Source organism: Epinephelus lanceolatus, chromosome 4 (assembly GCF_041903045.1).
Source record: "Epinephelus lanceolatus isolate andai-2023 chromosome 4, ASM4190304v1, whole genome shotgun sequence".
NCBI lineage: Eukaryota > Metazoa > Chordata > Actinopteri > Perciformes > Serranidae > Epinephelus > Epinephelus lanceolatus.
The window spans coordinates 3,077,501-3,104,391 of record NC_135737.1 but is presented as its reverse complement, the minus strand read 5'-3'; the positions used below and the strand labels follow the sequence as shown (position 1 = coordinate 3,104,391).

General features: G+C 42.2%; 2 protein-coding genes and 1 pseudogene across 2 annotated transcripts in view; 1 reads left to right on the top strand and 2 right to left on the bottom strand.

Annotated features, from left to right (window-relative positions):
- brip1 (BRCA1 interacting helicase 1) overlaps positions 1–26,891 on the top strand; it is a 238,687-nt gene that overhangs the window by 121,082 nt on the left and 90,714 nt on the right. Inside the window, exon 14 of the mRNA XM_078166852.1 lies at positions 2,710–2,871. Coding sequence (XP_078022978.1) covers positions 2,710–2,871 — 162 coding nt within the window. The remainder of the gene's footprint in view (positions 1–2,709; positions 2,872–26,891) is intronic.
- Positions 15,554–17,702, bottom strand: LOC144462835 (E3 SUMO-protein ligase ZBED1-like; annotated as a pseudogene).
- LOC144462717 (uncharacterized) lies at positions 18,325–19,355 on the bottom strand. Its single transcript, XM_078166851.1, has one exon. It carries the CDS (start codon positions 19,242–19,244, stop codon positions 18,477–18,479), a length of 768 nt encoding a protein of 255 aa, XP_078022977.1. The 5' UTR covers positions 19,245–19,355; the 3' UTR covers positions 18,325–18,476.

Here is a 26,891-nt window from a genome sequence, read left to right as displayed (position 1 = left end):
GGGAAAATGTGAGGTCTAACACGGAAGATCTGACCAGTGCGTATGCACAAAAACTGTAAACTCGAGAAACTGCGACCCCGTGGCAGAAAGATGAAAAGGAGTAAGTGTTGTGAATTTGATATCATTGCAAACTTGGTTCAGAGCCAACTTCAGATTTTAGTGGAGCCCATGCCGTAGACACTCTCATCAAGATGGAAATTTAGTTAATGAAACCCGGGGAAGACGTCCAGATAGTCAATAAAGTACTCGGGTAGAAGAGATAGGCATAGACGGAAAGCCTTTTGGGAGCTGGTGCAAAAAATTAAGGGACCCGGGTGCGTGTTTCTGCACATTGTGCTCACGTAAATTGATGTATGCAACCAGCGGCAAGAAAGTCATATCACGGCATGAATTAGACCCCCGTCATAAAGCCACTGTGTGTGCAATAAAGCACGTAATGCATTTACTGGGAGTTGCAGTCACCGCTGACATACTGGCGTCGATGACAAATCGTGTTGTCTTGTTAATAGGCTTGTTCGAGATGAACTGCGCCTCGCTTGGAAAGTTGACGAGAGCAGGCGGCTGCAGCGGGGGGCGGTGACAAAAAGCCGCAGTCAAGTCGGACAGTTTGCCGACAGTTTCCAGCAGCCTTCAGTTTGTACAGGAAGTCACAGAAACACTTAGGCTACATCTTGTCCCATATGATGTCGATTTATTAAAATGTTATCAGACCCATGTATCAGTTTGTTTTCAGTCTCCAGTTGTTTTAGTTACAATAGATTTATTAAAATGGTTTATAGGCGATCTGTAATTTATGTTCATGGTTCAACCTCCATTTTACATGATTTAGGATAAGGTTAGGATTTTTTTTTTTTTGCTATCACCCCTGTTTATGAAAACAAGAAGTATTTTAAGAAAGCATTCGAGTCAAGACAATCAGATTGTTTGTCAAACAGCTATGGCAACTGAATCCCCCATTTGTTTTTTTCAGATAGTCACTGAAACTGTCTGACAGCTTGAAACATCCCCCAGTTTTCTGTCTAAATAAATCACCGCAAATAGCCTTAACACCTTGATATTGGACCACTTCTTCTTGACTACTGAAACAGTCTGAGGTGTCAGCATTTGCAGCATCTGCCACCAGCTGCCACTCCGCTGCATTTTTAGCCTTAGTAATGTCCATATTGAGTCCACCAAACAACATTGTCTTTCTGTTATCAACCTCCTCAACAAGAACTTCAACTTCACATTGTGTAAAGTTTCATTTTTTACCTTTTAAGGCTACTTTTGCTATGCTCTCCTTTGTGCTGTTTCTTGTTAATGAATATTAATTCAGGGTGTTTCACTAGCCATTTATAGGCATCTATGAGTGGGGCAAGACGCTCACTCACCTGCGCCACATTTTGAGTTGATTGTGATTTATGAAGGGAAGCAGGCGTGGGACATGCATGCGTGCACACTGCTATAAATCAGGATATTTTTGTGCGTAAACACTTTCTGTGCTTTGTTTGTACGTCACCTTTAGTCACCTTTCCGGCACACGGTTTTATAAATGAGGCCCCAGGTCTCCAAAAGGTTAATCACAGTGGGAAAGAAGAGCTGTGTATGTGTCAGCAGGTAGAACTCATATCAGCTAGTGGTGTATCAAACAGTCGGAAACTTTGACCCTATATTTGCTCCACTTCTGTCGCAGTGCCACTTTTGTCCAGCAGATGTCAGTCTAACCATTTGATTGCAATAATACTCATCTGAAGGCTGACACGAGGAGCTGTGGATGTTCAGGGGTTGATCTGACTAATGCTAAAGATAATAAATATATGGCAGACTAGGTCACAGATCATAACTGGTGGATTGGACTCAAGAGGACAGGAGAATCCAGACAAACAAACATTGATGACTTGGAATTATAACTCAGTGTCACCACTAATCTGGTAGTGCACATGAAAATGAATGTGTTATTCAAAAGGCTCATTATGATACAAGGAGATTTTTGCAGGGATTAAAGTTCTCTGTTGCTACAATGGATTTCCGTCATTTGGAGTTCATATAGGCCAGGCAAACATAAACATGACAGTGTGAAAAAAGACAACAACAGAGAGGCCGCAGTGCAGATGAAGGGAAAATAACATCAAGATTACTTTAGCTGACAACAACTTTGCTTGTTACTGTGAGTAAGTGCAAAAAATCCTTGTCATTTCAAAGTCAATACACATGTTCAGCATGTAGAAAGCGATATTTCAATCTGCTCTGTCCTCAGTTTCTCATTCACTGCCGTTAATTTTTACAGTCGCAGTTTTTCACAAGCACGTTGCTATAGCACAGCTAATAGCAAACTGTTCAAAACAAACCAAAATGAAAATGTCTGTGTTCTTCATGCTTACATAATGTTACTTTCTTCACTCAGTATTGTGATGTCAGTGGTGGTATTTATTTTGTTGACATGTTAGATTTGTTTCCAGTCAGATATTATTGAGTTTATAAAGTAACTTTGCTGATTTTTTTTTTTTTTTTTCCTTCATTTAGCCTTTATTTAGACGGGTAATCTCTTTGAGACGGTCTCATTCATTGAGAGAGACCTGATAACACTTAGTTGGCACAAGGGACCACCTACAGCCTTTATCTGGTAGCCACAGAGTAACCTTGTGGTGCCACGGGCCCATGGGCCATGGTTAATATCAAAACTTTGTCTATTGATGATATGAATTGAGATTTCTTATGCCTTCTCTTTAGGTTTGGGTGGGCACAGTTGGTGCAGGACCACATGGCAGAAAACTCTGTGCCACCTTCCAACATACTGAAACATATGCCTTCCAGGATGAGGTGGGTGCACTGCTGCTCCATGTCTGCCAGGTCATGGCTAAGGGTGTGCTCTGCTTTTTGCCTTCATACAAGGTAAATATACCATTAAGTCCTACTCTACTAAAACAGGAAGTTATTGTATATAACTGGTCTGAAGGAGTAACAGTTTGATGCGTAAGTGTCACATGAGCCATCTTAGGTACTGTTTATACATCTCACCCCTACATGTAATGACACTTTCAGAATTACATTGGTTAGCTATTTTTAGTGTGCAGTACAGGTTTTTAAAAAGGTTAAATTTCAAGTTTTGACATACATTTTAAGCAGATACAGTCCCAATCCCAGCAGTTTGGACAATGTTTATGAATAACTACAGGTCTTCAGTTAACAGTTAACAATACGGACAGTCCTACAAAATTATTTACACTTAAACCTTTAAAAAAATCTTTGATTGGTTGATTCAATTCCTCAGTGATTTTCAAGACTGTTGTATTGGATTTTCTGTCCAGTCTAAACAGTATTATTTTTACTGTTTCTCCCTTCCTCAGGAAAGCACCTTGCACCTTGTGTTTTTCACACAGGAAAATTGCATATTGATTAACATCAGTGTTGTGTAAATGTGTCTAACTGGGCCAGGTTGGTGTTACACAATAAAAAAAACAAATAAGGACAAGAAGGAGACAAAACTCCCAAAAACATATCGGATAAATAAAAAGAAGACCAATAAAGCCATTTGTAAAACAAATACATACATGAGGCAATACAAAACCACTACAAACCATCCTTAAAAACATTCTCAGAAAGGTGGTTGTGTGTTTGAGGACTCTTTACCGCATTGCATGAATTTAACAGTAGATGTGTTTTTATTGTTCAGGTCGCTCAGTGTATACTTAAGTAGTTTTATTTGCTGAGCATTGGTAATTACATCACTGATACAAAATATTCACTTGAGCCTTGTTCTTGGTTGGTCAAGGCAGCTGCCCACTCCCAACATGCAATCAGGGTCCCCATAGTCATGGAAAACCTGGAAAAGTCATGGCATTTCAGTCACATTTTCTAGAACTGGAAAAGTCATGGAATTAATAAAAGTTCTGGAAATTTGTTGGATGTAATTAAATTGTTACAGTTACAGGGCTCAACAATAAGGATTGCCCGATTGCCCGGGGCAAGTACAACTCACGGTCGGGCATGTAAACTAACAACTCACTTGCCCGATTGGGCAAGTTGCTAAAAATAGTAAAAGTTAATAACTAATTGATAAAATAAATGTATTTTAAAATGTGCTCTTCTGCTCTGATGCAGCGGTCTCTCTTCCTGAAGTCACAGGCACAGCTGTGTAACAATGTCCTGCCCACAGCCCCCATTGATATTATTTTGCGCGACGGACGCTTCATATAATAACATAACAATATACTATTTATGGTGTTCTGCCATCGTGTCATTTCTGTCTCTACATGGTCACGCGTTAACAATTCTCCTCTGCTCTCTGTATCGCGCACGGCGGAGTTCCGCCACACACACAGGTGATCACGCTAGAGCGGCTCGGGCCGCATTTTCCTGACCAAACCTGACCCCGAGCCCAGTGTAGTTTGTCAGCTGACAAAGTTATACTGCTCATTACTGTGCACACATGTACTGTATGTACTTAGTCCTAAAGAGCCCTTCTGGTGCCAGTAGATACATAGAAACATCCCAGCAGGCTGTGCTTTGCAAGCATACAAAAAAGTTTCACGCATGTGAAAATTATTTTTCATGCATGTGCTTCACCTCCGCTGCTACATCTCCATCCTAGGGGAAACACTGCTGTGTGCATTTTGTGCAACAGGTGGATGTGGTAGTCTACTGGTAGAGTAGAGAGAGAGCTAAGTAGCGTTGAAGTAGAGTAGAGCAGGGCAGAGAGATGGAAGCAAAATATATTAAACCCGGTGTTAATACAGCAGAACTGGAGAGAAGGGTGAAAAATAAATAGAGGTGGGCATGGCTCAAGTAGGGCGCAAAATTATAGATTATAGATTATAGATTGACAAATTTTTCACTTTAAGCCCTGACACTGTCATTTTTGTGTAGGAATTAAGCTACAATACATGACATGTTGTTTTAATTAATAAATACAGTGTGAATAAAGATTACATAACATAAAAATAAATGCAGTCTTTGTTATTTGATAGCCCCTTAAATTAAACAATTTTTATAGGGCAAGTAAAAACTGACTTCGGGCAAGTAGATCTCTGACCAACTTGCCCGACCGGGCAAGTGAAAAAAAAACTTAGCGTTGAACCCTGCATGACCTCCGTGGATAACCTTCCACGTAATGTAACATAATATATGACAGCACATTTATTTCCTGAAGCTGTCGATGTTCAAACACGTACGTCTCTTAATTTTCTTCCCATGTTCCATCTCTCTCTCTTTATGTTTGCCAGCCAGAAGGATATAGGTCTGAGTAGAGTTTGAATCTGATATGCTTAAAAAACACCTGGCAAGTGGGGCAAAAAATGTAATAAAAACAAACATTTTATTATGGGTCCTCAAAAAGTCATTGAAAAGTTTTTAAATTTTGTCCATGAAAATGTGTTGAAACCATGTGCATTACTCTCACTATGAATAATTAGTATTGAAGTGGTGGTGGATTGTTTGTGGGTAGAACATTAATTTCCACCTTTTACCAGTGGGAGGAGCTAGAGACCGTAAATTGGAGTCATGTCTATTGATTTTTTTTTTTAATATTTATATTGATGTGCCTTGCAAAACATGTAACTGTTTTCTAAGTCTAAACTGGATTCCAAAAGATCCCAGTGGTAAGGAGCAGCTGTTTGTGGTGTCAGAAGTTACAATAGATCACTACTAATCAATAAAGGGACTTGTCAAGTACTTGTTAAATGGAGTCACTCTCATGGAGCTGTATCCTCTTCCAGTTAATGAGGACGCTTCTGGGAGTGCACTCACAGACACTTTGTCCCCCTTTGTTTGTCATGCCTTTTTTGTTTATGAATAATTAATGCCCATAGTAGCTCAGTTGTCATATTAGCTTACTCAAGGTCAAGTGGATTTCATTTATCATTGTGTGCACATTATGTGTAGCTTTGGTCAATTAACAAACTTAATATGGGAAACAATACATGTAAGTTTAAAGTTGTTGTAACAAACACATTATTTTACTTCTTTATATTGTAATGCAGTGGTTCCCAACCGTTTTGACTTGCGACAGGTATGTAAAATATTTTTTAAAAAAAATGAAAATATGTATAATATGCTAAATATGGAAAGTTTGTAAAAATATAAAAATTGTAATATAAAACACAATTTATACATGAGTAGAAATGGAAATAAGAAATGTGCATCATATGTTAAATATACATTCAAGAGTGGTGTTGGTAAGAATAGATTATGATACGTAAGGGATAATGTATAATGAGCCAGTGAATACTGGGAAAATAACTCCCGACAGGGGAATAGAACCCTGACGCGCACCGGCTCATTATACATTATCCCGCTTATTACACGGCTAATTATCAGTTAAATAAATAATGTTGTCTGCCTCCGCGAAGTGCATTAAAACTGACCAGATTCGACAACTTTTGGTGAAAGTTTTTTACTCACCCAGGCTTAGTGGACTGAACTGAGGCATAAAACTCGCGTAAAATGTCATTAAGCATGACTGCCGAGTGTATTCAAATCCGTGTTCTTTTGTTTTTGGCAGAGAAAGTCCGTCAGTATAGTAGTAGTAGTAGTAGTACAGTATAGTACAGTAGCCCATTTTGTTGTCTTTTTTGTATTTATCTCATCTTTCTCCTCCTCTATCACTTGGAGCTCTTCAGGTGTCAGTTCCTTGTGCCGTTTTTCGCTTAATTTTTTTCAATTCAATCAATCAATTTTATTTATAAAGCCCAATATCACAAATCACAATTTGTTTTGGAGTTCCGCAAGGTTCTGTGCTCGGACCAATCCTATTTACTCTATATATGCTTCCTTTAGGTAACATCATTAGAAATCACTCTATAAATTTCCATTGTTATGCGGATGATACACAGTTGTATTTATCAATGAAGCCAGAAGAAAGTAATCAATTAATTAAACTCCATAACTGCCTTAAAGACATAAAAACCTGGATGAGCACCAATTTTCTGATGTTAAATTCAGACAAAACTGAAGTTATTGTTCTTGGCCCCAAACAACTCAGAGACTCTTTATCTGATGACATAGTTTCTCTAGATGGCATTGCTCTGGCCTCTAGCACTACCGTAAGAAACCTCGGAGTAACATTTGATCAAGATTTGTCTTTTAATTCTCATTTAAAACAAACCTCACGGACTGCATTTTTTCATCTGTGTAAAATTGCGAAAATTGGGCCTATCCTGACCCGAAAAGATGCAGAAAAATTGGTCCACGCTTTTGTAACCTCAAAGCTGGATTAATGTAACTCTCTATTATCAGGTAGCTCTAGTAAGTCCTTAAAAACTCTCCAGCTAATTCAGAATGCAGCAGCACGTGTACTAACAGGAACTAAGAAACGAAAAAAATTTCTAACTTGCAAATACCGGAAAAAATGGCTGGAAGGGAGACCAAATTTTGCCTGCAGCTGAGCGAAGGAGGCAAAGTTGTCGTTAATGTAAAGGTCCTTCATAGCGCATAGGCCTTTGTCTGACCACTGCGCGGTCACAGCTGCAGAGTGGCTCCAGAAAACCCAGGCTCTGGCATTACAGGCCCAATAGTAGTGACGTAGAACAGGGAGGCCCAGGCCTCCCTCAGCTGTGGGTTTCTGTAGGTGTGCCTTAGAGATACGAGAGGGTTTGTCGGCCCAGATAAAGGGAATAATGATGGAATCTATCATCTTGAAGAAAGAAGTTGTGAGATATATAGGTATATTTTGAAAAAGATACATAAATTTGGGAAGAACTACCATCTTGACGATATTGACACGCCCAACCAACGAGAGAGGACGAAGTTTCCATTTGTCTATCATGATTTTAAGTTTACCTATCAGGTCCAAATAGTACATCTTAAAAAGAAGCTTTGGGTTCCTGGTGATATTGATTCCAAGGTACACAAAGTGATTGGTGAAAACTTTAAACGGCAAGTTGTTAAGGAAGGCAGAATCGAGCCCATCAGACAGAGGCATGAACAGACTTTTTTCCCAATTAATAGTAAAACCAGAAAGCTGTCCGAAATTCTTTATAACATTTAAAAGTGGAGTGAGGGACACCCTAACGTCCGACAAAGTCAGGATCACGTCATCTGCGTACAGGCCAATGGGACTATCGGACGTGCCGCCCCCCACGCCAGTAATCTGAGGACTGGCTCTGACGGAAATAGTCAGGGGCTCTAGAGCGAGCGCAAAGAGCATGGGGGAGAGGCAACACCCCTGCCTGGTTCTGCAGTACAGCAAGAAAGGGGGAGACCTGTTGTCGTTAGTCAAGACTGTGGATTTGGGGCAGGCGTATAGCATTTTTAATAGTCATGAATATATCGCCAAACCCAAACTTCTTGAGAGTTGCAAACATGTATCTCCACTCAATTTGATCGAACGTCTGCTGAGCGTCTAATGAAATCACAGCAGAGTGAGGTAAACTGGTGGAATACATAATATTTAGCAAACGACGAGTATTGGAGAAAGAAAACCTATCTGGGATAAAGCCCGTTTGATCGGGGTGAATTATAGTGCCGATGTGTTTGTTTAGCCGGTTTGTCATAACTTTTGCAACAATCTTTTGATTGCTGTTTAGCAGGCTTAGGGGGCGATAAGACGCAACGTTAGTGCTGTCCCTGCCTTTTTTCAGGAGAAGACAAATATGGGCATCATACACACTATTAGGAAAGATTCCATCTTTCACAGAACAATTTATCATCCAAAGAAGAAGAGGGGCAATTATGTCTATATGTTTTTTATAAAATTCTATACCTAAGCCATCCGGGCCACAGGCTTTACCATTAGGAAAAGAGCGAATGGCTGTCTTGATTTACTCTAGCGTGAAGTCAGAATCCAGTTCTAGCTTAGCGGCTTCGTTAAGAACTGGGATGTTCAATGAATTGAGAAAATCATCGAGGTCGACATCAGTGATGATTGTACTCGTACTTTATCTTCAAGATGTCATTAAGGGTGGCTTCATCATTTGTATTGCGATAAGTGTCCTCCAACACTGCTAGCTCAGCCTCAATATCTGCAAGACGCCTCAACTTGGCCCTTTTAATGGATGATTAGTATAAAATGATGTGACCCTGCAGTACTACTTTAAAAGACTCCCACAAAACTGAGTCTGAGACTTCCTCATTATCATTGATAAGCAGGAAATCTGAAATCTTGGCCGAGATGTAATCGTGAAAAGATTTGTCCGAGTTTAGGGAGGGATTAAATTTCCAGTTATAAGAAGATGTGTGGAGGTTGAAATGAATTTGGATTGAAAGAGGAGCGTGATCGGAAACTAAAATACTATGATAAGTTGAACTGACTGTGTGCAAGATTAATCTGGAGTCAACTAAAAAATGGTCGATTCTGGTAAAACTACCATGTACAGGAGAAAAAAAAGAATATTGCCTCTCAAGGGGGTGCTGATGCCTCCAAATATCAACTAAATCCAGCGATTTCACAAGATCATTAAGGACTGGTACAGATTTCAATGATGGGGCTACTTTGTTAGAAGATCTATCCAGCTGGGGGTCAAAGAAACAATTAAAGTCGCCCCTGATGATTATGTTATGATTGTTATATTCTGCAACAAGATTAAAAACTTTACAGAAAAAATCAGGGCAGTCAAAGTTGGGGGCATAAATATTTAAGAAAGCTAATGGGAAGGAGTTAATTGCACCGGTGCCTTAGCCTGGTTCCAGACCATAGACCCCGCCCACTCAACTGAGTAGGCTTGCATTACTGGTCTGGCATACTTCAATGAATTTGCGATTTATCTCGTCCAAACGATGGACGGACCAATGAACGCCGGGGGTCTAGCAATTAGCCAATCAGCGCCACGCTGATGTCAAGCTGTACGCCGGTGGGTAACTGGTGAGGATAGCAACGATGGCGACCGCTACAGATCCTACAGACCACATTAACGATGCTATCGAGGTATTTTGCCATTACTCGCGTTAATGGAGGACCAAATTAAGGAAGCTGCTAAACTGGATTTAACGGCGATGCAGCTGGGCGTGCATGACGACGGAGACGTTTTAAACCAGCAATGCTCGCTTGTTTTCGGCACCCCCGAGGCATGGATACTAATGACGTCAGATTCTGGGTGAGTCGTTGAGCTCTACTGATTGGTTAGGGAAAAATCAAATTCCCTCCCCCTTGTAAATCGCCTTCAATGGAAGCCATGTCAGACTGAAGGTTCTGGGAGCTTCAGTCTGACACTCAGACTACCGGTGCCTAGGACATATCTACCACCTGGGTCTGTGGTCATGGTGTTGAATATAAACGGAATAGTTTTGCGGATGAGGATGGCAACCCCTCTCGCCTTGGAAGAGAAAGTGGATTGGTACACTTGTGACACCCATAAAGATCTCAGACATCTCTGCTCTGTTGGTTGAATGTGGGTCTTCTGTAGAAAAATGATATCAGATGACAAGGATTTTAAATGCGAGAATACTTTACCCCTCTTAAGTGCCTTGCCAAGACCTCTACAATTCCAAGAGGTGAAGGTGATGGGACTCATTCCAGGCTTAGCTGAGTGACTGTCCTGCATTTAGGAAGTAGAGGAAGAGAAAATAAAGGCTGACATGACAAAAATAACAACAGTCTGGCAGTTTGACACAAAAAACAACATAAAACACATAAGACAAAAACCCCAAAACACCCCAAAAGCCGCAACAAGAACTAAGCGGCATAACCCTCTATCTGTAGTGGAGGCTGCTGGGTAACAGAGACGGCTAAACCGTGCAGCAATAAGCTGGCCTACACTCACAGCACCGTGCGCACCTCCAAAATGTAGATTAATACGTAGTAAGGTGCACCTACAGGAACATAGTTATAACAATCGCTGGAGCCCATAGTAGGAGTATTTAAAGGAGTGGCATATTGGTATGTCAGTTATGGAAAAGGAAAAAAATAATTAAATATCACACTGGGGTAAACAAGATTAGCCTAAACACTGTAAATAATCCCGGTGGGGTGTCTATACCATGAGAAAGGAAAAGAAAATGGCAGGTTGCATGCCCAACTCTCAGGCTGAAAGTTATAACGCTAAGAATTTAACACTCAGACATTTAAAGTGACAAAATGTTAACCCACAACATCAATAGTATCACTGCGTAAGATGCAGGCAAAAACCATCTGTATAAAAAACTTTAACAGTCATGCTTTGTCAGCTGGTGTGCTGGCAAACAGTTCAGCATCAGTTGGTGAGTTGAAAGTTTTCACTGTGTTGTTGTGGACAGTTTGGCTAGAAAACGCAGAGAGCCTTTAACGCCAGCATCCATGAGCTTCTTCCTCGCGGTGTTGAAGGCCTGGCGCTGGGACGATACCTCAGCCGTGTAGTCAGGAAATATCAAGACCCTCTCACCATGGTACTGTAGCAGGGCCTGCTGACGGCTGAGCCGGAAGATGTTGATCAGGTCACTGTTGTTATGGACTCTGGCAATGATGATCCGTGGTCGCTCGTTAGCGAGTGGCTTGGGCCTCAGGCTGCGGTGGGCCCGATCAATTTTGACGGGCCTAGTGAAGTTATCCTGGCCTAGTAGCTCTGGAATCAGCCGCGAAACAAACTCCGTCGGGCAACCATTTTCTTCCCCCTCTTTGATGCCCGCAATCCTGACGTTAAGCCTGCGGATGCGACCCTCCAAGTCTTTCACCTTAGCTTTGAGAAGCCTGTTACCCGCTGTTAGCGCTTTACATGTCGCCTCTAGCACTGTGATGCGGCTATCTGCAGCTGAGAGAGCCTCATCCATGTCATCCAGGCGGTGTTCAGCCTCGCGGTGCTCTTTTTGGAGGGTGGATAGGCATGTTTCGATTGAGTCAAGACGCCCCTCCATTGACTTCTTCAAGTCATCCACAAGTGTACAGACTTTTGCGAGCTCGACACCGTGGCTAGTGATGGCGGCTAATATGGCATCGTTGCTAGCAGCAGCCGAGCCCACGTGGAATGTCGTCTTTTGGCTTTTGTCTTTCTTAGGCATAGTGTAAAAACCAAGTTCGGCAAGATACGGTGCAAATTAGACGGCAGGGCAGCGATGAAAAAACATTCAGGTGCAGTAGTTAAATAGGAAAATGGAGGTAACAGCACGGAGCTCCGCTAAAGCATGACTACTCCATTACAGCGCACGAGCACCCCCTTCCCCTTTTGGTTACTTCTCAATGACATTTGATCGTTATGTCTCCAAAAATCATCAATTCCCTCCTGCGACATGCCATGTAGTGTGATACCTGCCATAGCGACATTGAGCCTCTCTGTCATAGGTGCCTCTCTGTCATAGGTGCAAACTTGTCACCTTTTGGCGAAATTCACTGTTTTGAATCCCAAATAGGCCATTTATGTGAGTCGTGTAGATCCGCAATAAAAATATTTGGGGGGGGGGGTGTATATATATATATATATATATATATATATATATATATATATATACAGTACAGGCCAAAAGTTTGGACACACCTTCTCATTCAATGCGTTTTCTTTATTTTCATGACTATTTATATTGTAGATTCTCACTGAAGGCATCAAAACTATGAATGAACACATGTGGAGTTATGTACTTAACAAAAAAAGGTGAAATAACTGAAAACATGTTTTATATTCTAGTTTCTTCAAAATAGCCACCCTTTGCTCTGATTACTGCTTTGCACACTCTTGGCATTCTCTCCATGAGCTTCAAGAGGTAGTCACCTGAAATGCTTTTCCAACAGTCTTGAAGGAGTTCCCAGAGGTGTTTAGCACTTGTTGGCCCCTTTGCCTTCACTCTGCGGTCCAGCTCACCCCAAACCATCTGGATTGGGTTCAGGTCCGGTGACTGTGGAGGCCAGGTCATCTGCCGCAGCACTCCATCACTCTCCTTCTTGGTCAAATAGCCCTTACACAGCCTGGAGGTGTGTTTGGGGTCATTGTCCTGTTGAAAAATAAATGATCGTCCAACTAAACGCAAACCGGATGGGATGGCATGTCGCTGCAGGATGCTGTGGTAGCCATGCTGGTTCAGTGTGCCTTCAATTTTGAATAAATCCCCAACAGTGTCACCAGCAAAACACCCCCACACCATCACACCTCCTCCTCCATGCTTCACGGTGGGAACCAGGCATGTGGAATCCATCCGTTCACCTTTTCTGCGTCTCACAAAGACACGGCGGTTAGAACCAAAGATCTCAAATTTGGACTCATCAGACCAAAGCACAGATTTCCACTGGTCTAATGTCCATTCCTTGTGTTTCTTGGCCCAAACAAATCTCTTCTGCTTGTTGCCTCTCCTTAGCAGTGGTTTCCTAGCAGCTATTTGACCATGAAGGCCTGATTCGCGCAGTCTCCTCTTAACAGTTGTTCTAGAGATGGGTCTGCTGCTAGAACTCTGTGTGGCATTCATCTGGTCTCTGATCTGAGCTGCTGTTAACTTGCGATTTCTGAGGCTGGTGACTCGGATGAACTTATCCTCAGAAGCAGAGGTGACTCTTGGTCTTCCTTTCCTGGGTCGGTCCTCATGTGTGCCAGTTTCCTTGTAGTGCTTGATGGTTTTTGCGACTCCACTTGGGGACACATTTAAAGTTTTTGCAATTTTCCGGACTGACTGACCTTCATTTCTTAAAGTAATGATGGCCACTGGTTTTTCTTTAGTTAGCTGATTGGTTCTTGCCATAATATGAATTTTAACAGTTGTCCAATAGGGCTGTCGGCTGTGTATTAACCTGACTTCTGCACAACACAACTGATGGTCCCAACCCCATTGATAAAGCAAGAAATTCCACTAATTAACCCTGATAAGGCACACCTGTGAAGTGGAAACCATTTCAGGTGACTACCTCTTGAAGCTCATGGAGAGAATGCCAAGAGTGTGCAAAGCAGTAATCAGAGCAAAGGGTGGCTATTTTGAAGAAACTAGAATATAAAACATGTTTTCAGTTATTTCACCTTTTTTTGTTAAGTACATAACTCCACATGTGTTCATTCATAGTTTTGATGCCTTCAGTGAGAATCTACAATGTAAATAGTCATGAAAATAAAGAAAACGCATTGAATGAGAAGGTGTGTCCAAACTTTTGGCCTGTACTGTATATATATATATATATATATATATATATACTAGTTCAGTCACTCTGAGCTGAATGCAGGTTCACTTGTGAAGGCCCTGCAAGTCAGGGTGGCTTTGAATGTATGTAGGTACTGCCCATCTCCAGAATGCTACCCCTAAACCCACCAGAATGCAGGAAAACACATCTACCACATCCAAAATTTTCTGGGGGAGGACCCCAAGACCCCCACTGTACCCCACTGTGTGTGTGTGTGTGTGTGTGTGTATATATATATATATATATATATATATGTATGTATGTTATGTATGTATATATGTATATGTGTGTGTGTATATATATATATATATATATATATATATATATATATATATATATAATTTGTGTTACATATACCAATATATGTATATGTGTATATTGTATATACACATATACATATATATATATATGTATATTGGTATATGTAACACAAATAAATTATAAAACAATGAATATCACTTCTTGACTTTAAGTACACATATCAATAGGAGTAATAACTAAACATGTCAAGTATCTTAAAATATGTGCATAGTGCAAAGTATTTCGTGAACAGAAATTAGAATAAACTTGAGGTAGTCACTGTCTTAACATCTGACATGACACAAACCTGTTACCCAGTCCAGTTATTATGGTAATATCAAACCAGAATGTACATAAAAAAAATTACTCAAGCAAGCACTGTTCAACCATGGCTTCACTGCAGATTTTGAGCAAGTAAAACAAGCATGTTCACCTTCTCACCCTGCGTTCACACCGGGCGCGAGTGAAGCGAATTACACGCGCGTGACGCGAGTAACGCGCCGCCCGTAACGCGTGGGTTTGGACGCTGGACCATTTTGTTAATTCACGTTATCGCGTCATCCGCGCGAGTAGTGGGGAAGCCGGCTGTGCTAACCGGAGCTAAGCTAGTGCTAACGTTTATAGTACAACCATTCTGCAAAGACACATATTTATAGAACTTACCAAGTAGACCGGTCTCCTCGGCGACTTTCACCCAAGCCTGCTCCTTTTTGTTGCGGTCTCTGTAGAGTAGACACGTAGTATCATATAGCTCCGGGTAGCCGCACACCGCAATGATAAGTTTCTCCTCCATCTCGGCATCAACAACTGGACGTCGGGGCGTCAAGACGTCACTGACGACCATGGCTGAGATAACCACCATCGCTGCTTTGTTGTTTACCTGCTCTGGAGGTCCCAAATGCGTCGGAGGGCCAAACGCCTTCGTTTTTGGGTTCACCCTATCCTGCAGCAACGCATCCAGCTTGGCGAGTTTCACCACCTGCTCCAGGAACTCCGTCTGCATGATAGCCGCTTTCAGCGGTACTTTAGGCTGACTGGGGCCCAGTTTGAGGACCTGTTGGCGAGGGTTGGCGCCAGGATCTTCCAACAGGACTCCAACTACAGGCACTCCATTTCAGCTGCGGAGCGTCTGTCCATCTGTCTTCGGTGAGTAACAGTTTATTGTTGTTGACACACGCCAGTGACGTCGGGAGAATCTCAACGCTGATTGGCTTTCGCGGCACAGCGTCACGCGAATTTGCCTCAAAAGTTCAATATTTTCAACTTGAGCGATGAGGCGATAGATGCGAATTTTGCGTCTATCGCACCGCGCTGGACGCCTCTATCGCGTCCATCGCATCGCGCTAGACGCGTCCATCGCGCCGCCCGGCGCAAATTCGTGTCTAATCGCGTCTTTGCATTGACTTTGTATGTAATCTTGACGCGTGAATTTGCGAATTCGCATTTGGTGTGAACGCAGCTCCAGGCTTTAAGGCTGCCCTAGTACAGGTGACAATATTACCCCCAGTGCTAAAAATTCTTTCAGAAGGGGTGCTGGTGGCTGGGATGCACAAGTATTTTTTGGCAAGTTGGGACACTCTTGGAAAGTTGCGCTCGTGTAACCTCCACCACTCCAGGGGGTCAGACTCACTGTCTGCATCAAGGCACATCATGTAGCTTTCCAGCTCACTTTCAACTTTTTGCCTTTAAGTGAGAGGTGAGGCATCATCTTCATCTTCTTGACTTTGTTTTTTGAAGAAACTGCCTAATGATTTCCGCTGCTTCTTCACACCCAGTGGCAGAGGTGGTTCAGCAGCAGCTCCTCCTTCTGCACCCTGGTCTGCTGTTCCCTCTGGAGCACCTGCCTGTGATTGGCCTGGGTCTTCATCCATCATCTCAGACACTGCTCTTTCTTTAATGTCCACTACCTTCTCTGGTCTGATGTATTGTGCCTTGAACCTAGGGTCCACCAAGGCAGCCATGTCGAGGAGATCATCTGTTGCAGAGTCGGCATATTTCTCATTAAGATAGGTCATTATCTTGGTCTTCAGGTCTTTTGTGAATTGAGTGTCCTGTTCATTTATTTTTAGCAAATTTGTGCGGAACAGGTGGAGCACTGGCTTCACAAAGGAGACCGTCACATATGACTTCTGTAAACTCCAGAAGAGGAGTTAAGGCCTCATGCAGGCCTCGTGCAGTGACTTAAGGCTTCATGCAGTGACTGAACGTCAGTGTCCTGTCACGTTGGGATCAGGTGCCTGCTGTTTTTGTCTGCAGACAAAACTTCAGTGATTGCCTTTTGTTGTTCTAGGACCCTTGACACCATCTTCTGTCTTGAGCCCCACCTGGTTAATGACTCTGTGACCAGCTGGTGTTTTAGGAGATGGAGGCGTTCCTGAGCTTTAGAGAGCTCCCTCTTTTTCTTCCATGAGTAGGAGAAGGCAGAGACCACTTTCTTGCACACACCAACAGCTCTTTCCACTCTTTTATCCTTCTCTGCAGCACCTGCAGAAATACAACAACACCAGCGTAAGTAACTGATAACAGATAAAGCAGGGTTGCTAAAAACACAAAAGTAATTCTGCAATTACAGCTGCTTTCAATGATGATAATAATAATAAACATGAACACAATAATGATAATAATAACAACAACTTTGATCATTTTGCTTGATTGGCTAATAAAGTTAAACATTAACATTAAATCATAGTGATTAATTTTCAAAAGATACTGCTAGTTATCATCAGTTCCAAAAGTTAGGAAATTAACAGTGATACTGTGATTTTGAAAGATTATTAACATGTTTTTATATTCTTCATGAAGCACTGGGTGTATATAATTCTATTTTCATTTTATTTGTTACTTTCATTCATCTCTTTAACATATTGTATGTTCATTGAGAAGCACTTGGTGCATGTAACTCTGTTGTTAAGTGCTTTCAGTTGCATTTCTTGTATGAAAGGTGCTATACAAATAAAGTATATCATTTCTTGTTATTAACATAGTACTCACCAATTGCTGAGTGCAAACGATGGCCAAAGCACTGCAGCTGTGTCCAGTTGTTAAGTTCCCTATATTTGCACTGCTGTCTGTGGTAGTGCACACCATTTTTTCCTCAGTCAGACTCCAGGACAACAGAGCCTTCTTCAAGCCATCTGCTATTATCTCCCCTGTGTGGTCTTCGGGAAAATACGCAGTTTCCAGGCATTTTGTTTTCAAAACCCAGTCATGGTTGATGAAATGAGTAGTCAAGCAAAGGTACGGTTCACAAGTACGGCTTGACCACATGTCGGAGGTTGTGGCAAAATACTTTGCTGTCATCATCTCCTTTTCTACAGATTACCTGCACATCAGGTAAAGGTGAGGAATAGTCGTCTTGGAAAAGTGCTTTCGGCCTGGTAGAATATATCGGCGGTCAAGAACTTGGATAAGATTCTTGTACCCAGGCTTCTCAACCGTGCTTAGCAGTATCATGTCCTTAGCTAAGTGATAAGCAGCTGCCTCCGTTATTTCTTTCTAACGTTTGGAAGTTTTGTCATAAGGCACTGCTGCTGAGTACCTCTCCATTGTAGTCTGCTGCACTTCTGTGGTGTTTCACTTGTACCAGCGGTTGATGGCGGTTTGATACTGCTGTACTCCAACGGGTGAGAGCGGCTGAGGTGATAAAATAGGTTCGTTGTATTCCCAGTCTTGGTAGGGATGGCGACCTTGCACAGTTTGCAAACAACATTGGTCTGACTTTTGTCAGATTTATAAATTTATTTATCTACAATTTCCTGTCACACTCATTTTCTCCTTTCACCATTTTGTTATGAGTTGTAGACACAAGGCACGTAGGCGCAACCAAACATAAAACTGCTAGTGTGTGTCTCACTCAAGAGGTTATTGGAACGTACGTACGTTACCAGCAGGGAGTGAGTGTGTTTGTTCATGCAACCAAACTTGCTTAGCTGGGCCGGGAGCGCTGGGAGAGGCTGAAGCCCTTGCTGGAACTGCGTCCCCAGGAATGTCTTGTGGTTCAGGACCGGGATTTCCTGTTTTATTAGACGTTTTATCGAACGTATTTTCTATTGATATCGATCACGTGTCTATCGAAAAAGATATCACTGTCGTTTTATCGCCCAGCCCTAGTGCATGTGTATAAAAAATAAATGAATAAATAAATAAACCACCCTCTCACCCTCTCAGGGTGGTATCTGTATCATCCTCAAGCTCGGGTCCTCTACCAGAGGCCTGGGAGTTTGAGGGTTCTGCACAGTATCTTAGCTGTTCCTAGGACTTCACACTTCTGGACTGAGGCTTCAGATGTTATTCCTGGAATCTGCCGGAGCCACTCTCCCAGTCTGGGGGTCATTGCCCTGAGTGCTCCCACTACCACGGGGACCACGTCAACTTTGACCTTCCACATCTGTTCCAGCTGTTCTTTCAACTCTTGATACTTCTCCACCTTTTTGTGTTCCTTCTTTCTGATGTTGCTGTCGGCTGGTATCGCCACATCTACCACCACTGCCTTCTTCTGGTGTTTTTCAACCACCACTATGTCTGGTTGGTTAGCCAGCATCTGTTTGTCAGTCTGGAAGCTAAAGTCCCACAGGATCTTAGCCCTGTAGTTCTCCACCACATTTGGTGGTGTGTCGCATCGGGATTTGGGTACTTCGAGTTCATACTGGGTACAGATGTTCCTGTACACTATCCCAGCCACTTGGTTGTGCCTCTCCATGTATGCTGATCCTGCTTGCATCTTACACCCTGCCACTATGTGCTGGACCGTCTCAGGGGCATCTTTGCACAGTCTGCACCTTTGGTCTGATCTGCTGTGGTAGACCCTGGCCTCTATGGCCCTTGTGCTTAGGGCCTGTTCTTGTGCTGTGATGATTAGTGCCTCTGCGCTGTCCGTCAGTCCAGCATTCTTCAGCCACTGGTAGGTCTTCTTGATATCAGCCACTTCCACTATCTGATGGTCGTATGTTGTAAAGGCTTGTCTCTCCATGTTGTTTGCTCCTCCGCCTCTTTCAATCAATCAATCAATCAATCAATTTTATTTATAAAGCCCAATATCACAAATCACAATTTGCCTCACAGGGCTTTACAGCATACAACATCCCTCTGTCCTTTGGACCCTCACAGCGGATAAGGAAAAACTCCCCCCAAAAAAACCCTTTAACGGGGAAAAAAAACGGTAGAAACCTCAGGAAGAGCAACTGAGGAGGGATCCCTCTTCCAGGACGGACAGACGTGCAATAGATGTCGTACAGAACAGATCAGCATAATAAATTAACAGTAAAACAGTAATCCGTATGACACAATGAGACAGAAAGAGAGACAGAGAGAGAGAGAGAGAGAGAGATGCAGGACAGACGGTAATGACAGTAGCTTACAACAACATTAATGAAAGTAATAATATTATCGTTATAGTTCTGGCTACTGTGGTACAATATGTTGAAAGTATATATTAGTATCTGGCAGTATACATGTGTGATAATAATCATATGTGTATAATAACAGTAGAAGTATGACTAATGACTAATGATGGCAGCAGCAGCAGCAGGAGGCATCTGGCAGGACCACGGCAGCAGCACAACCACACACGTCACGCTATCCAGGCACCGCTGCAATATGAGTTAACCTGAGAGACAGTGGAGCACAAAGGCTCCGGAGAAGAAGCCGAGTTAGTGACATCCAGAATGGCCGAGTTAGCAAGATGCAGTAATAGGATACGAGAGAGAAGGAGAGAAGGTGAAAAAATGCAGTCCGTGAGGTTTGTTTTAAATGAGAATTAAAAGACAAATCTTGATCAAATGTTACTCCGAGGTTTCTTACGGCAGTGGTAGTAGAGGCCAGAGCAATGCCATCTAGAGAAACTATGTCATCAGATAAAGAGTCTCTGAGTTGTTTGGGGCCAAGAACAATAATTTCAGTTTTGTCTGAATTTAACATCAGGAAATTGGTGCTCATTCAGGTTTTTATGTCTTTAAGGCAGTTATGGAGTTTAATTAATTGATTACTTTCTTCTGGCTTCATCGATAAATACAACTGTGTATCATCCGCATAACAATGGAAATTTATAGATTGATTTCTAATGGTGTTGCTTAAAGGAAGCATATATGGAATAAATAGGATTGGTCCGAGCACAGAACCTTGCGGAACTCCAAAACAAACTTTAGTACGTAAGGATGATTCATTATGAACGTGAACAAACTGAAAACGATCAGATAAATAAGATTTAAACCAGCTTAGTGCAGAACCTTTTAGGCCAATTAAGTGATCCAGTCTCTGCAGTAGAATTTGATGGTCAATAGTGTCAAACGCCGCACTAAGATCTAATAAAACAAGTACAGAGACGAGTCCTTTGTCTGAAGCAATCAGAAGGTCATTTGTAATTTTAACTAGTGCTTTCTCAGTGCTATGATGCACTCTAAATCCTGACTATAATTCCTCAAATAAATTATTATCATGTAGAAAATCACACAGCTGGTCTGCGACTACTTTCTCAAGGATCTTTGACATAAAGAGAAGATTAGATATTGGTCTATAGTTGGCTAACACCTCTGGATCCAGGGTGGGCTTTTTTAGTAAAGGTTTAATTACAGCTACCTTAAAAGACTGTGGTACATAGCCTGTTAATAAAGATATATTGATCATATCTAATATATGAGTGATAACTAAAGGTAAGACCTCCTTAAGTAGCCTAGTTGGGATGGGGTCTAAGAGACACGTTGATGATTTAGATGAAGAAATCACTGCGGTCAATTCTTGAAGAGAAATTGGGGAGAAGCAATCTAAATATATATTAGGTCTTACAGCTGTGTTTGAGGTTAGATAGGTAGGCCTACTATCTGAGGACAGGAGGTCATGAATTTTGCCTCTAATAGTTAGAATTTTGTCATAAAAAAAAGCTCATAAAATCATTACTGCTAAGGGCTAAAGGAATACAAGGCTCAATAGAGCTCTGACTCTCAGTCAGCCTGGCTACAGTGCTGAAAAGAAACCCGGGGTTATTCTTGTTTTCTTCTATTAAAGCTGAGTAATAGTTTGCTCTGGCATTGCGGAGGCCCCTCTTATAAGTTTTGAGACTGTCTGACCAGATTAAACGAGATTCTTCCAGTTTGGTTAATCGCCAATTACTTTCAAACTTTCGCAATATTTGTTTTAACTTATGGGTTTAAGAGTTATACCAAGGAGCGAACTTTCTTGGCTTTGTTAACTTCTTTTTAAGAGGAGCTACAGAGTCGAGTGTTGTTCTCAGCGAGCCTACGGCGCTATCAACAAAATGATCAATTCGGGAGAGGTTAAAGTCGGTACGGGAAACCTCTGTTACTGAAGGACTTGGTATTGAATTTAACGACGGAGTAATCATTTCCTTAAATTTTGCGACAGCACTATCTGATAAACATCTAGTATAGTAACTGTTGCTGAGTGGCGTGTAATCGAGTAAAAAGAAATCAAAAGTAATCAAATAATGATCCGATAGCGAGGGATTCTGTGGAAAGACTATTAGGTTATCAATTTCAATTCCATACGTCAGAACTAGATCGAGGGTATGGTTAAAACAGTGAGTGGGTTCATGTACACCCTGACTGAAGCCAGTGGAGTCTAATAATGAGATAAACGTGGTAGCCAGGGAGTCATTATCAATGTCGACATGAATGTTAAAATCGCCTACAATAATAACTTTATCTGATTTAAGAACTAGACTGGATAAAAACTCTGAGAATTCAGATACAAATTCAGAATACGGGCCAGGAGCACGGTACACTGTAACAAATAAAAGTGGCTGCGAGGTTTTCCAGGTCGGATGTAAAAGACTAAGAACGAGGCTTTCAAATGAATTATAATCTAGTTTAGGTTTAGGGCTGATTAACAGACTAGAGTTAAAAATGGCTGCAACTCCCCCTCCTCGACCGCTGCCTCGAGGAATGTGGGTATTATTATGACTGGGAGGAGTGGACTCATTTAGACTAACATATTCATCTTGACACAGCCAGGTTTCAGTGAGACTGAGACGCTGTTTACATGTTGCCGGTTATTTTCATAAACGGACATTTCACCGTCTCCGTTTTCAAAAAGATCTTCGTTTACACTTACCCATGTATATATACACAAGAGCATGCCAAACCTGTAGGTGGCAGTGTAACGAGAAGCTCAAGCCTTCCATGTATTCATTGTCACCATAGCAACATAGGTCGCACTTTTTACACAGGCGCAAGTTCCGGCGCATACTGTGACATGGGCTACCTATAACTCTGTTTATCTCCGTTTATTTCAGTTTACATGCAAACGCGCAACCGGAGTTTTCCAAAATCTCCACTCTGGCCGGAGTTTTTAGAAAGACTCGTTTTCAGAGGAGAAATCTCCGTTTGCATATAAAAGAAGGGCACAAACGAAGGAAGATGTTGCCGTTTATCAAAATTACCGTGTACATGTTAATGGCTTCTCAGTAAATCAATATGATTATCTGATATTAATTTGTTTACTAATAATGCTTTAGACGAAAGAGACCTGATATTTAACAGTCCACATTTAATTCTCCTGTTTTGTCTTTCTGTCACGGAAGAGGTTTTAATTTTTATGAGGTTGTTATGCACAACTCCTCTTTGTTTAATTTTAGATTTAAATAATTTAGGTGGTCGGGGGACAGACACTGTTTGTATAAAACTATGGAAACTATGGCTGGGTAACTGAACTAGAAGCTCAGAGAGGCGTATAGGACTGCGACTCTCTGTCCTGGTCTCAACTCTGGGTTGTCAGGGATTTAAATTACTAATAAAATTTTCCAGGTTCCTAGAAATGAGAGCAGCTCCATCCAAAGTGGGATGAATGCCGTCTCTCCTAATAAGACCAGGTTTTCCCCAGAAAGTTTGCCAATTATTAACGAAACCCACATCGTTTGCTGGACACCACCTGGACAGCCAGCGATTAAATGATGACATGCGGCTAAACATGTCATCACTGGTCAGATTTGGGAGGGGTCCAGAGAAAACTACGGAGTCGGACATCGTTTTTGCATATTCACACACCGAGGCAATATTAATTTTAGTGACCTCCGATTGGCGTAACCAGGTGTCATTGCCGCCGACGTGAATAACAATCTTACTGAAACTACGTTTAGCTTTAGCCAGCAGTTTTAAATTTGATTCAATGTCGCCCGCTCTGGCCCCAGGGATACATCTGACTATGGCCGCTGGTGTTGCTAACTTCACGTTCCTCAGAATAGAGCTGCCAATAACCAGAGTTTTATCTTCAGCGGGTGTGTCGCTGAGTGGGGAAAAGCGGTTGGAAACGTGAACAGGCTGGTGGTGAGCCGTGGGCTTCGGCTTGGAGCTGTGCTTCTGGCGAACCGTAACCCAATCTCCCGGCTGAACGGGAGTTATCGGAGGACAGCTAGCAGAGGCTAAGGCTATGCTATGTGGCTCCGCACTGGCTACAGGGGGCTGGCTAACTACCGCAGCTACTGAATGGTTTTCCATGGTGCTGAGCCGCGCTTCTAATTCACTAAGCCCCGCCTCCAACGCAGCAAATAAGCTACACTTGTTACAATTACCACTGTCGCTAAAGGAGGCAGAGGCATAACTGAACATTTGACACACCGAACAAGAAAGAGCAAAGGGAGAAGCCATCGCTAACTGTAAAGCTAATGTAGCTACCAAGGCTAGTAACGTGCAAACAACAGCTAAGAGATTAGCGAGAAAGTCGTAGAAAGGAGGAGAGCTATAAGTGCTTAAACAGAACTAGTGTGGGTTAAGACTTGGAGTAGACGTTAAAGCAACTGAAGTGAGAAAGCAGAAAGCAGGCTAGTAGAATTCACCAGAGCAGTACAGAGACGCTGTCACAGAAACACCGGAAATGACACAACTTGCTTACCGCAATACGTCAGCACGTCAGCCCTCATCCGGTTTCTGTTGTCTGAGGCATTCACTTGGCAGCTCATCCTTTGGGGCCATCTTCTTGATGTACATCTGGATTTTGGATGTTTCATTCTCGATTGTGGCTCTGATGCTCACTAGTCTTTGGCCTCCCTCTTTCTGCTTAGTGTATAGCCTCAGGGTGCTGGACATGGGGTGGAACCCTCCATGCATAGTGAGGAGCTTTCTTGTCTTGATATCAGTGGCTTCTATTCCTCCTTTGGCCAGCTTATGATCCCAGCTGGGTATCTGATGACTGGCAGTGTGTACATGTTGATGGCTTGGACCTTGTTCTGACCATTCGGCTGACTTCTCAGGACTTGCCTTTCTCTCTGGAGGTATTTGGTTGTGGTCGACTTCCTTGCGGCCTCCTCATGATTTCCATTAGCCTGTGGGATCCCAAGGTACTTGCAGCTGTCCTGGATATCTCCTATGTTGCTCTCTGGTAGGTCAACTCCCTCAGTTCTGATCATCTTGCCTCTCTTTGATACCATCCGGCCACACTCGTCTAATCCGAATGACAGCCCAAAATTTTTTCGGGAGTCCCACGGGTCACGTGATTCCCGATAAGTCGGTTAATTGCACAGTAAATTAAAAGGGAGACGGTAACTTTTCCGGCTGCGATTAATTTATTCATTCGTGTTTGTTTTCCTCGTCTCTCTCCACCAAAGAGACTGGACGACAAGAGTGCATCGTGCTGTGCATCGTCTGGCAGCCAGGTGAGTTGGTTCATTAGCGTAATGAACCAAGGGAAAGCTCTTGTCATCGAGTGTCTTTGTCTCTGCGGGGGAGGCGGGGCTATGGGCTACACACACACAGTGCGATCTTCGTGAGGGGGAGACGAGGCAGAGTTAAAAAAAAAACAAACAAAAAAAAACAGTTGAGCATAAAAGAAAGACATGGAACTTGTTCCTAAACCAAATGCCATGGCCCCTGTGGGAGTCTTTTGGATTTAAACCAAATGACAGAGGGGAGCCCAGTAATTTGGACGAGCCGGTATGCCGGGTTTGTTCTAAAACCATCGCAACAAAAAGAGCAAATATGACCAACTTAACTGCACTGAGTGAGAGAACGAGTCTATTTTTTTGTATTTATTTATTTATTTCGACAGTATTTTTTTTAATGTTCTGTTGGGATTCACAGGACCACAGATGATTTATCATTTGGTAAAATCATCACTGATTTCAAGGCTTTTTCCTCTGCATGCTCTTTGTCTTCAAACAAAGACAGCTAGGTGACACCCATCTCCGCAGGAGGTCTCACCTCACACCTCAGTGAGACACAAGTCTCACAACTTGATTGGACAGTACTTTTACAGTGACATGTGACTCTGTGATGTCACAGGCATCTGTACAAGGTCTGCTCCCTTCAGATCTCTCTCTTGCTCCAGCTGTTAAACAGCTGACACCTTTTTCCGGCTGGGCCTGGAACAGCAGAGGCCCAGACCCTTGCTCCATAGCACCTAACCACTAAAGGGAGGGCAATTGATCACAGACTCTCTTGCAAACACAAGGTTTGCAACTAGCTTTCCAGCAACAAGGAACTAAGTGAGTTAGCACCCAGCGTTTAACTCTGCTAAACCCTGAGCGACCAGCTTCCTTGGAGTTGCAACTTTGGAACAAAGGACCCAACAAAGACTGCACCTGGAACCATCTTTCCAGCCTTCTTCTGCCGGCTAACAAAGCATTACACCACCAAGTGACTCTTTCTCCCATCCATTCAAGGATCGGTAATGTAACAACTGGGCAAAGGTTATCACAGCTTTACAGGCCAAGCAAGACTGTTTAACTTGTTGTATGTGATTTGATTTTGTTTACTGAGTTATTGTTGTGATTGTTTGCAGTTAGGTCATTGATTAGTTGGCTTCGCCAAAAGCTAAGTGTTTAGTTTGCTAATACTGTTCACAAACGGATTCTTGCATACAACTAAACAATCTCTGCACTAATCCAGACCGTTTGCAACACATATCACATTAACATAGACTCATTAACAAATAGGCTTTCAACAGAGCTACACCCAAACAGGCATCTCAAAGTTCCCGCTTCTTTTCCTTTGTCTTTGTTCTGACCACAGGGTCAGACAAACACCTCCCCCGAAGCCAGCCTTGATTCAGCCATTTTGGTAGTTCTCTGTTGTCAGCCATTTTGTTTTGTAGGCCAAACTGCTCTTTGATCACCACACCCGCCTTTGTCTTTCTTTCTCTTCTTTCTCTCTCACACACACACAACACACATATACACACCACAGCTTGTATATAGTTAGAATTTGCGTGTTTTGGTTTGCTTTGCTAGTTTGTGAATAAATATAATTCTTTGGAATCATACCTGCTGTCTGTTTAATGTTGCACAAGAGTGAATGAATAGTCAACCTCTGCTGCGTCAAGAACTCCGAAATCCTTCAGGCGTTACTGTTAATTTTGGTTGTTGTCATTAATTTAATTATTAATCAAAACTCCAAATTAATAGTTTAGCGTATTTTATGAGACTGATATCTTTAACTGGCTATCATTTTTCCCTTTACGGGAATGGTGCCCCACGAGGTGATTTAATGTTAATTAAGTCACATTATTTAACATACTTATTAATTATTATTAATAATTATTAATTATTTCTGATAACCAATTAAATCCCAACATAGTTGGTGCCTCCGTATGAAGCCTGAATTTATGTTCCCAACATTTTTGGTGCCTCCGTGTGAAGCCTAATGTGTTGACCCCAACAGTTCTTTTTTGTATT

Excerpts from the sequence above, each read along its gene's own strand:
- LOC144462717 (XM_078166851.1), bottom strand. The coding sequence starts at position 19,244 with ATGGAGAGACAAGCCTTTACAACATACGACCATCAGATAGTGGAAGTG.